Source organism: Crocodylus siamensis, chromosome 1, assembly GCF_052110815.1.
Source record: "Crocodylus siamensis isolate JL-2025a chromosome 1, ASM5211081v1, whole genome shotgun sequence".
Classification (NCBI taxonomy): domain Eukaryota; kingdom Metazoa; phylum Chordata; order Crocodylia; family Crocodylidae; genus Crocodylus; species Crocodylus siamensis.
In genome coordinates, this window is record NC_143395.1 from 105,066,467 (window position 1) to 105,078,710 (window position 12,244).

The window sequence follows — 12,244 nt, forward strand, 5'->3', positions numbered from 1 at the left end:
GATATCTGTGTCAATGGGAATGATGAGGTGAGAGAGCAGGAGCACAAACATGTCCTTTCGGAGGAAGGAGGATTGCTTTTTCTACATATCCCCAGTGTCTGTGGGGCTGGAAGGCAGGTTCCCTGGTATTTTCAAAGTCAGACATTAGTTATGTTTTGGTGCAAGCACTTGTGCGATGTAACATGTACTTAATTCAGTCTCAAAGATTTATTTAGAAAAGTGCAGTGCTGAGAAGGAAAAAGTTCCTGATCACGGAAAGTAATTACAGAAAACCTTTAGTAATATAATGCTGGCGATAAGTCAATACAATGTGTGGAAAGAGGCAGCATATCAGAAATCAAGAAGTTAATGGTCTCTTGCTATGAACTGCTGCAAATATTGCACCGAGAATACCTGGACAAATATAGTAATGGAAAGTTGCTGACAAATTGACAGGGTGGTTTGGCAGCTTCAAATGAATGATTTGTGAAGAAAGATAGCTAGCCTTGAGTCAGGTGTGCAGCACTGATAATCCTCTACTGGTGTAATCATGAAGTGAGCATACAGGTCTGTCTGCCTAGAGCTCAGTACAGCATCAGTGCCAAAAATGCACATGGATGTCCAGAGAATAGAGTAATATGAAAAGAGCAGTGTCATGTTGAATTTTCCCCACACTTTGTTTTTCAGAAACAAGTTTTTGCAAGTCTCTAAGAACAACAGCCTATTTTATGTTGGGCTGGTTTTAACTTCACTGTATGTTTAAGAGCACCGCAATGTGTGCAACAGAAGTGCTCGAGGCCGTGAAAATGAATTTGATTCTCTTGTTTTCTGTAAACAAAACTGCCCAGACACAACCACAAAAAAGTAAACAAATAGGTTTAATAGTATTTTATATATATATTTTAATATTCTGTCAGTTCCCATAACCTAGGGCAGGAGTAGCCATCCTGTCGCATGCATGTCACAAGGGCCATGGGCAGCCATGGGGGTGGGATAGAGTAGCAGCAGTTTGGTGGGGGATGGTGGTTCAAAGTGGGCCTGATGCTGAGAGGATGCTTGGTTAATTTGCAGCATGCCTGACATAAAGGTTGGCCTCTACTGACTCAGGGCCTTGGTACTTTTAAAAATATATTTTTAACCTAACAATACTGGTTAGATAAAAGGCGTTGAGGCTGAGTATCACTGGCCACAGCTACATGAGATATTACTGTGCAGTAACCCAATACTGCTGCACAGTAGCATGTGTAGCAAAAACCATGATGCAACACTACTGTGCAGTAATATTAGGTGACTGTGCAGTAGCATCATAAAAAAGATGTTCATCAGCACTACTGCCTGGTAACCAGGGTCTCATTCTGACCCCCTTTGGTAATGAAATCTGATTTAGAACAAGAATATATCTGGGAAAGGCGTCTCTTTGTTTTCCAGTGAAAAACTTGTTTATACAAGTACTAAATGACTGCGTAGTAACAACCCACACAGTCAGCATCTCGTGTAGAATCCAAAGCCATATCCTTAGATGCTTGTTTGTTTCCTTCTGAAGTTGATCAAGAATTCCAACAAGAGAGGTTTTTGCTAGAAAACCAAGAGACTGCCAAGTCCAACAGTGACGCCTTTCCCAGATATATTCTTGTTCTAAATCAGATTTCATTACCAAAGGTTTCTCACATCCAGGGGTAAAATTTGGGGGTCAGAATGAGACCCTGGGTTAGCTACATAGGTTCTCACCTGGGGTGTGAGAAACCCTGCCTTGCTGAACTCTTACTAGGAACTTGAACCTGGGTGTCCCCTATCCCAAGTGAGGATCCCAGCCTGATGAAGAATGCACTGCATTCGAAATTTTGTCTAACTTTATCACAACCATGCAGTTGGTCCAATAAAAGATATCACCACAAGGATCCTTGTCTCTCCCAACCACATGACTATTCTGGGCTGTCTCTTCCACACTCGCTCTTCATGAAAAGTATTAAAAGATCTCAGTTTGATCCCAGAGCAGAATAGAAACATTGCATTATCATTTTTAACCTCTTCACAGAATGGGAAAATAATGTCCTGGTTAGCACTTTGTAACACTATGTACATCCTGAAATTAAAGTTGAGTTGTGATGCCTGTGGTAATATTATATTTGTGCGGCAATGCTTGAATTAAATAAACCCTAGCTAACCATGACATCTACCAGTCTCTAGAACTGTCACCTATGATAGCAGCACCATGGCATATATAATTTAAAATAAGATAAACTCTGGAAAATATGGTATGTGTATTGTTCTTCCATTGGCAGAACAGGCTCTGACTATTATCTCCTCTTTACAGGAAGGGTTGGATAGGACTTGGTCAACTCTCCCAGGGTCTAGGTTGCAGATCTCCATAGCAGGAAGGATATAGTGGAACTCTTAACAGTAGGCTCACATTCTGAGGTAGCTAAATTCCTAATTACTGTTATTAATAAGTTTGTTCCTGACTCTTCTCTAGCTTCTCTATAGGCTTTGATTTGACATATATTGTGCTAATAAATGGTCCTTTGAACCCTTGATGGAAAAACCTGAAACTTGAAAGACTTCACTCTATAGACCATTATCAGTCCTCTAAGCAAAGAGATCAGAAACATTTCCAACTAAGCCACATAGGAAGTGGAGGTATGATAACCTTTGTTACCTCCTGCTTTGCATGGCTACAGTTTGACATGAGGAATGCAACTAGTTGGTTATGGTTTCCATTAATTACTGCTTGGAGGTCCTACTCAGCATGTACAATGGTTTGGAACATGACAATTTGTGTTTTATTAATTTGTTTTCTCCAAGCCCTCCTCTATCAGCCAATTGCTAAGGTAGTCTTCCAAATCCAATGGTTCAGCACTGTAGCTTCAATTCTTATTGCTGTTATTTTATTTGTACAACACGATCCGGAGGATCAATGGTTGCCTTTAGTAATCAAGCTTATTGCTCACTGAGAAACAACTATGAGCTAGCTAATGCCTAATATGTGGTACATGATAATTGTTTGAAAGATTGCAGTTGTGTTCCTGACCAGGACTTTGGAATAAGCAGAGACTGACTCAGAGGAATCCAATCCAAGTTTGACACAATACTTCCAGAACAGCAATGATTTAGATTTACAGCATGTAGGTATGCAAATAATGTTACCATCTATTAATTGTGCCACACAAACTCTTTCTTTATACTCCCAAGACTGCATTAGGACAAGAAAACTGATCTCAGAGTCAACTCTAATTGTTTTTATCTCAATTTGTATGATTTGGGAAGTAAAACCTATCTCTTTTCATCTCTTTTAGGGCCTCCACCAGTTCAAGGAGCTGGTCATGTATTCAGATGCCTCTGTCTCAAAAGTTTTTGTTGCTTCATTTCATAAAAACATGGGACAGGAAGAGACTTACTGGGTCACCAAGATCAGTCTCCTACTGTTCCAGGCAACTATATCATATACTTTAGCAATCCCTTGCAGTCAAGGATGACTATCTTCCGTATGATTGTTTATCTGTGGGTCCAAAGATGGCTGATGACACTGATTCAGGATTGGCATGTTTTTCCATGAGAGACAGGTAACTCCAGATTCTTGATTTGGTCCATGACACTCTACATCTGTCACTCCCACTTTTCCATCTCCTGTTGTCACTGTAAGGTTTCAAAGTACTGAGATCCTTCCAGCACTCTTCCTGCTGGGGAGGTCCTGGGCAATAGTCTCCCACGAGCTGATCTCAATGTTTCATTTTTTCAAGTTGCCCTTGAAGACTTCTTTGAAGCACTCAAGCTTCCCTGTAAAAGTAAGTCTATATCTACCTCAAACTTCTCCTATTGGAAGGCTGTTCCAGAACCTCACTGCTCTAACTTTCAACTTGAATTTATTCATGGTCCACCTTATATCCATCCACTTGTTCTTGTGCCCAATGTTGTCCGTTAGCTCACATAGTTCTCCTCCCTTCCTAGTGCATGCACCCTTAAATTTTCACAGACACCAATTGTTTTGCTAGGCTAAAGTAGAAGAACTCTTTTAGTTTCCTCTTGTAACATAGACTCTCCATTTGTGTGATAATTCTCATACTCCTCTGTATCAATTCTGGTTTGACTTCATCTTGGTTGAACATGGCTGATCAGAATTGTTCCTAGTATTTCAGCACTCATTCACCTTCCACATCTAAGGGGTTGGTAAGTTCAGAGAAGGTGAAGGATGCTGGCAAAGTAGGGTAAATCTAGGATTCTAATGAATTATAAACTACAAAAATCTTAAATTTTAGAATATTGTCACTGAAGGAAAAACTACTTTGAAATGGAATAGAAACTAGTTTGTGTATATAAGATACTAAGGTTTCTCACATAATAGCATTCATGAATATTTGGGGCCATTAGTTCTCTTGAGAAGGCCACATAGGTTCCCCTTGGATGAACGAACATCCTTCTGAAGTCTAGTAGAACTGCTCACAGTGTTCTCTCTTGGGAAGCTCTATTGGTGCTAATTTCTCTCTTCGTTGGCTGATCCAGCAAGTGGTATTCTTCACATACTTCCTGAAAGAAAACAAGCATTTAGCATTTAATAAAACAAGGAAAGTATTTGCCCTTAAAATATTTCCTCATCTGGGGGCAGGTCAGTAATGAAGAATAAATTCTGATTGCAGCTTGTCAAATAGCAAACCAGCAGCCACAGCAAGGATTTGCTGGATAAATCTCTTTGACAAATACCGTATTTACCCAAATCAAAGATGACTTGGTATTTAAGATGACTGCCCCACCCCAGTAATTAGATTTTATATATGGAAAAATTGCTATTAATTTCTATGTATGTACGGAATCTAATTATTAGAGGGTCATCTTAAATTTGTGCCCCTGTGCTGCTACAGCAGAGAAAACCGTGGCAGGGGTAACAGCTGATGGAGGGGGTAGGCAGCCTGACTCCTGCCCCTTGCAGCTCCACCACTTATCCCCCTTGCCATCTACATCTCCTGCTCCCCCCACAGCGCCTGTGCCCCTGGTGTCTGCTTCCCTGCCAACTCCCCACAGTCTCTGCCTCCACCCCATCACTTGCCATGAGTCATGACTCTAGCCCCACTCTGGTATAGGGTACAAAGTATGTGTTAGCTCTGGCCCTGCCTGGGTCATGTAGCAGCAGTTAGAGCAGTGACAGCTCTAGTCCTGGGGTGCTGGAGCTGTTGCCACTGCTGCCACTGTTGTGTGGCTAGGCCACTGCCAGAGCTACCATACATTCTGTGTCTCAAGCCTGAATGGGGCTGGAGCCACAACAGATGGTAAGCAGTGGAGCTGGGGGGAGGCAGAGGGACAGGCACCAAGGGTCAGAAGCTGTGAGAGCAAAGGTGGCAGGGGACAGGCACAGTGTGGCAGGTGGCTGCTGCAGCTCTGCCTCCAGCCCTGACTCGGGCTCAGGGCCAGTCAGAACCACAGCAGTCGCCTGGCCTCCTCACCTTGTACTCAAATCCAGGATGAGTGGCTTTTCCCCATGTTCAACAAGGACAAGAAACTTCATCTTGGATATAAGTAATTACAGTACATTTGGCCAGCTTATAATGCAAAGATGCATATGCTCAATAATAAAAGGAACAAGTTTCTGTTGAATCTAAACTTGAGCGCTGCCTGTATGTATTGGTGCCCTTTCATAGCACCTAATGAAGTGAACTAGGGTTCATGAAAGCTTCTGCTCTCTCTATATGCCTTATTTAGATAGCCTATTAAGACACATATCTACCCTGCCATCTGTATACATAGGTAACATAACTGCCTAGCAACTTGCAGTAGTTCTGTTCTCTACATGAAGAGGATGACAATTACACATTACTATCTTTTCCCAGGACCGAGGGCACAAGGAAAGTTGTGGTTCTCTCTTAATATGGGTGATGTAGAATGACTGATGTGTACTATGCTACTGATGTGTACTACACGCAATGGAAGCAAAGGTAAAAGACACTACCCCATACTTATCTATTAGGTTGGATGTTGGATACTGAAGGAAAGTATTTGATATGAAGCTCAGAGTGGTTTCCTCAGAATGTATAAAGAAAAAACAACATTCTACCAGCAAATCATTGTTTTCATTTGTGTGTCTGTCATCCTCACGGAAGTACATTTAGAATCCAAACAGTCTCAGGCATTGTTTCCTATTGCTTCCTGCTTCTGCTTTTAGAAGCTATAGGTGCCTATACACGAGTGCAGAGGCTGCTCTGATGCGCTGGAATTACAGTGCATCAGAGCAGACTCAATGAGGTCTGCTGGATCATGGCAATTATTGCACTCCAGCAGCCTCTTGCATTCCCATGTTTAAAAATGGTGGCGGGGGCACTTGAACTAAAGGTTATCTAACAAGCTAAAGTTCAAGCTCCCCTGCCACCATTTTGAAGTGTGGAGACATTGATACACAAGACAACTCTTAGAACTGCTCTAATTAGAGTACTGCCCCCTCCCCTGAAGCACATGTAGAAGTACCCTATGTTTCCAAGCATCTCCTATGAATTGCTGTAGAATGTTTCTCCACTAGATGGCAGATTTTGCTTAATTTCTTAATTTAAACTAGTTTTATATGGCACCAGAAAACACTCTAAGGTATGAAACAAATCCTCACTGGTTATTTCTGCTGCAGTTTCTTTAGTGATGGAGCAGAAAAGGAAGAGCAAAAGAAAGTGAATTTATAGATTTGTTCAATTAATCTGTATTTCAAAGACAGGTAGTCAGCAATCACTGTTGTATTCTTAAGGAGTTCCTAGATTTTAGGGTCAGAAATCACTGTAAGCATATATAGTGATCATCTAGTTAGGATTTCATCTAGGGATTCTTGAAATGGAAGGAATTATTCTTTCCTACTGTGCAAAGAAAGAACACTTACGAGAACTAATACAATTTGTTTGAACAAGAAAATCTCTTTTAGAAAGATATCCAGCCTTGATTTTAAAACAACAGGTAATGGAGAATCTATCACACCCCTTAGTTATAAAGAGATTAATTACCCTCATGGACAAACATAGATGACTATCTTCAAATTTGAATGATTCTAACCTCACTTTCCAGCCAATTTATCCTATTATCAGTTGTCCTTTAGATAGACAGCACCTAGTGACAGTGAACAATGTTGCAACAGAAAAGGTGATGGTAATAATCAACTTAAATTTAGATGGTGATTTGCTGACTACCCAAAAGTGTACAGGCCACATTCTACTTCACCTGTTAGGTGCTGAAGTACAGTGCTTCTCCACTCTCCTCAAATCCCTGAAAAGCTATTAATACACCTGCTTTTTTTTTACCTGCTTGTGTCCTATGCAGCAGATACACCCACATTTTTATTAACCATTTTCTAGACACTCAAGTAGGATGCAGTGGAGTCACACTTAGGCTTCTAATAGGTAGAGGAGGATCTGACCCTATGGGTGACATCCTTGCTCTTCAAAAGTAAGTAGCAAAAATCCTGTTGACTTCAGTAGAGGAAAGGATGTCACCTAATAGTATCTGTTCTGTGGCCCCATAATAATAACTATGGCCGACTGACTTCTCTTTGGCTTCTCTACCCTCTTACGTGTTACGCTGGATACTTCTGGAGCTGGTTTTGATGAGGTAATTAGCTGATGAAGAGTTACATTTGGAACATGCCAGAAAGATCTGAGTTATATATCAGTCCCATTTCTTTCTTTCTTAAATTGGAAGTGAATAAACAGGAGAATGCAGAATGGAATCATGCATAGAGACAGCAGAAGACTATTAAGTGGTTGTTTTGTTATAGGACATAGATAATTTTACTAGCGAAGTTTGAAGACTGTGGATGAACTGTTTCATTTTTGTTTCCCCAAGAGATCTGCAAGATTTTTTTTTAAAAACCTAATCACAAAGAGTCAGCTCTGCTTATGAGGCGTGAAAGGGAACAGGTGGGACTCAGTCATGCACAGGATTCCCAGTGGAAGGAAGGAAAGTAGTAGCATCCTCATCACTGTTTCTACACCAAAATCTTCCCTATTAAACAGGGTAACGGTGTATATAAAACTTTCTGGGAGCAATATTTTTTGAGATTCCCAAACAACTTGTGCAGACCTGAGCGACTGAGCTAAGCCCAGTCTAAAAGAACCTTATTAAAGCTCAAACAAACCTTGGAAGTTTTCAGGTCTCCATTTCCATCATATATAGGTCAGATTCACCAGGCCATACTTCAGTGTAAAACAACTGAAGTGATGAGGTTGATAAAGGAAGGCACTGTCTCCTCCTCTGGGGCTTAATCCTCACCATGGAAGGGTTATGTGCTCTTTGCCACTGCATTCAGTATGTGCAGGATCAGGCCCTTTATGAGTGTGATGCTCCAAGAAAACCCATGTGGTGCCCTGTTGATCTGTGGCATTAAAAAAGTTGATTTTCTATCAGTAGCACATAGGGGAAGATAAACAATCTTGCATACTTACTGTTTGGCTAGCTCCATGGATATTTGTTCTAAAGAGCAGCCCTTTGTCTCTGGTATAAACATGATGACAAAAGCCAAGGATGCGAGACTCATTACTGTGTAAATGAAGCACACCCATGGCAAGCCAATAAGGTCTGTAGAAGAAAAATAAAAAAAAGTGTACGTTTTGGTGTTACAAGCTATTTGTATCTTAACCAGTGAGGTCTTACAAATCCTAACTCAGATGCTCAGCCACCTTGAAGAAATACTTTACACCAGTGGCACTCAACCTCCAGCCTGTGGACCAGATCCAGCTCACAGAGCCATGTCATCCAGCCCAGAGGACTCTCCATTGGCCCATAAATCTGATGCCGGTGGGGGAGCAGTGGCAGTGTTATTGCTGCTCCCCTGCTGCCAAATTTCCCAATCTGTGGAAAGCCCTGCAGGCTCAATAACATGGCTCTGCCCTCGTGTGTAGGGTTGCTCTGCAGCCGGATCTGGGAGCTCAGGGTTAGTGCACAGCCACATCCAGCACAGGGGGCCAGGCCAGTACATGGCCAAATCAGGGTGCACAGGGTCAGGCCAGTGCATGGCTGGATCTGGCATGCATGATCAGGCCAGTGTATAGGCTTGCACCCCTCCAAGTGCTAACTCTGAGCAGGAACTAGCCCACAGACCAACCCCACATCACTCATCTGGCTCATGGGGCTGGAAAGTTGGGCACCATACAATCTGTACCCCCTTGTCTGTAACTAACTGTTACTGAGAAGGAAAGATGAATATTTAATTGTGCTTTGGGCCAGAAACCTGTAGGTCAACAGCTACAGTTTATTCAGGTTCTACTTGCTTGATTTTTTTGTTGCAACACCTACAAACTTTTTCATAGTCATTGTTTCTACTACACTGCAGGCCAGAAATGTTTCGGGCTCCTTGAAATTAAACAAGTATCTGTTTTTGTTGTGCAAATTTCATGAAGCCAAATAGCATATTTCAGTAAATTCCAACTGCCTTCAGTTAATCCTTTCATGCTGGCAGTTTCCAGCATTTCCATTGTCAACAGTGAAGTGTGTGCCAGAAATGGATCAAGGAGTTAACACATTTTAGTTTCAGGCAAGGATAATCAATTTTTTTCAGATATGCTTGGAACAATGGAAAATACATGGGATCAGTGATACAGAGAGACATGCCTTTTGTTATCTTTCACAGACATATAGAGAATAGAATTTCCTGACATGCAATAATTTGTGTCAAGGACTGAAAGTTAAGGTAGATGCTCTGAGGTATACTCTATGGTCAAATATGTAAACTTCATTGGCTTTAGTAAAATATGTATCTGAGTCTTGTAATTGAAGAGTGAGGGCTAAATTTTGTTTGCAATTACACAGATGCAAAATCCAGACTAAATTTATTTAAGCTAGTAAAGTGGACATGTAACTGCTTAAAAAGTGTTAGAAAAAATATTCATAGTTTCATAGTTTCTAGGGTCGGAAGGAACCTGAGTATATCATCTAGTCTGACCCCCTGCCATGGTATAAATAATACTGGGGTCAAACGACCCCAGCAAGATGTTCATCCAACCTCCTCTTAAAAACCCCCAGGGTAGGAGCCAGCACCACTTCTCTTGGAAGTTGGTTCCAGACCCTAGCCGCCCTGACCGTGAAGTAGCGCCTCCTGATATCTAACCTAAACCTACCCTCTGCCAGCTTGTGACCGTTACTCCTGGTCACTCCTGGCAGTGCTCGGGGGAACAGTGACTCCCCCAATGCCTCCTGGTCCCCTCTGACTACTTTATAACAGGCCACTAGATTCCCCCTCAGCCTTCTCTTTTGGAGGTTGAACAGGTCCAGGTCCCGTAGCCTCTCCTCGTAGGGCCTGCCCTGCTGCCCCCAGGTCATGCGAGTGGCCCTCCTCTGGACCCTCTCCATGCTGTCCACATTCCTCTTGAAGTGTGGCGCCCAGAACTGAATGCAGTACTCCAACTGTGGCCTGACCAGTGCCGCATAGAGGGGGAGGATCACCTCCTTGGCCCTGCTCGAGATGCGTATTTGGATGCATGACAAGGTACCGTTGGCCTTCCTGACTGCATCCCCACACTGCCGGCCCATGTTTACCTTGGAGTCAATTATGACTCCAAGATCCTTTTCCACCTCCATGCTGACAAGAGTGGAGTTCCCCAACCTGTAGGTATGGTGCCGGTTGTTCCTCCCCAGGTGCATCACCTTGCACTTGTCTGTGTTGAATCGCATCCTATTCACGTCCACCCATCCTTGTAGCCTGTCTAGGTCTGATTGTAGCCTGTTGCTTCCTTCTAGTGTGCCAACATCCCCCCACATCTTAGTATTATCAGCAAATTTGAACAGGGTGCTTTTTACCTCCTCATCCAAATCACCGATGAAGACGTTGAACAGTGCGGGTCTGAGGACTGAGCCCTGCGGAACCCACTGCCCACGTCCTTCCAGGTTGAGAAGGACCCATCCACTACCACCCTCTGGGTGCAGCCCTCCAGCCAGTTGGCGACCCGTTTGACTGTGTGGGTGTCTACACCACAGCCCTCCAGTTTCTTAATGAGAATGGGGTGAGAGACAGTGTCGAATGCCTTCCGGAAGTCCAGGAAGACTATATCCACTGCTACCCCTGCATCTAATGATCTGGTAACCTGATCATAGAAGGCCACCAGGTTGGTCTGACAGGACCTGCCACTGATGAACCCGTGTTGGTTGCCCCAAAGCATGCAGTCTCCTGCTGGCCCCTCATGGATGTGTGCCAGCATAATTTTCTCAAACAGCTTGCCTAGGATCGAGGTAAGACTAACTGGCCTATAGTTACCTGGGTCCTCCTTCCTCCCCTTTTTGAAGATGGGAACCACATTGGCCCTCTTCCAGTCCTCTGACACCACACCAGAGCACCACGAGCGCTCATAAAGCCATGCCAGGGGTCCTGCAATGACCTCGGCCAATTCCTTTAGGACTCCAGGGTGGAGATCGTCTGGGCCGGCTGACTTGAATACGTCCAGCTCCTCCAGAAGCTCCCTAACTAGTCCCTCGCTAAACTTTGGCCCAGGTGTGCCTCCCCTGGGACCCGAGGGGGCCCCTCTATTGGGGCCAGCTATTGGCCAGCTCTAGTTTAGAGCAAAGCAAGGACTGAATGTTAGGTTATTTTCTGTAGCTGATTAGTCAAGTGATGTCTGGAAATTAGAGTTAGATACCTGTGAATAACTCCAAAAGTGATGTGTAAAATGGTAGGCTAGTCTTTTATTCTTAAGCCCACTCTACTACATCAGGCATATTTAGACCTGTTTACAGATCTGTGAATATAAGGCTGTAGAGGAAGTCTAAGCTGGTCTGTCATACATGGTAAGGATATGGAAAAAGGTGTTAGTGATACCAACAAACCAATATTTGTAGATGCACCAATTAATTTGGCCCCTGTATTTTATTTCTAAATTTTAACTGATTAATCTTCTTCAGATAGAAAAAGTGTATGCCTAGTATTTGGAATATGAACTTGAGAAGAAACAAAGCATTCTTACCAGTTACGGTCAAAAATGTCAAGGAGATAAGGAGATTTATACCCCAGTTCATACTAGAGGTCAAAGCAATGGCCCGTCCTCTGATTCCACCAGGGAAAATTTCACTCAGCAGCAGCCAGGTCACTGAAATGAAGGAAAACCTAATAATGACACCATATTTGAAGGTAAAGCTTTCCCAACCTGAACAGATATACTTAGGCCCATAAATTCACCTGAGCACTTATAACTTGTAAAGAGAATTACCTCCACAATGTAAAATTGTCTTTCTAACTCTCATGAGCACCCTGAGCCTTGTGGCCAGAGTAGAAACATGACTGAAACTTCCACATGCCCTGTCAGTCTCTTGTTGGTACAATAAC

The 12,244-nt window shown here is 42.9% G+C and overlaps 1 protein-coding gene across 3 annotated transcripts in view; it reads right to left on the minus strand.

Moving 5' to 3' along the window:
- Positions 1–204: 204 nt before the first annotated feature.
- Positions 205–12,244, minus strand: part of SLC2A12 (solute carrier family 2 member 12) — a 51,942-nt gene continuing 39,902 nt past the window's right edge. Inside the window, exons 3-5 of one of the 3 annotated variants that reach the window (XM_090039618.1) lie at positions 11,886–12,008; positions 8,379–8,511; positions 205–4,500 (exon numbers count right to left, since the gene is read on the minus strand). In XM_090039618.1, the coding sequence (XP_089895744.1) occupies positions 4,401–4,500; positions 8,379–8,511; positions 11,886–12,008 (356 nt within the window). In that variant the 3' untranslated portion in view covers positions 205–4,400. The remainder of the gene's footprint in view (positions 4,501–8,378; positions 8,512–11,885; positions 12,009–12,244) is intronic. The other 2 variants (XM_090039628.1, XM_090039638.1) reach the window with 2 other exon arrangements.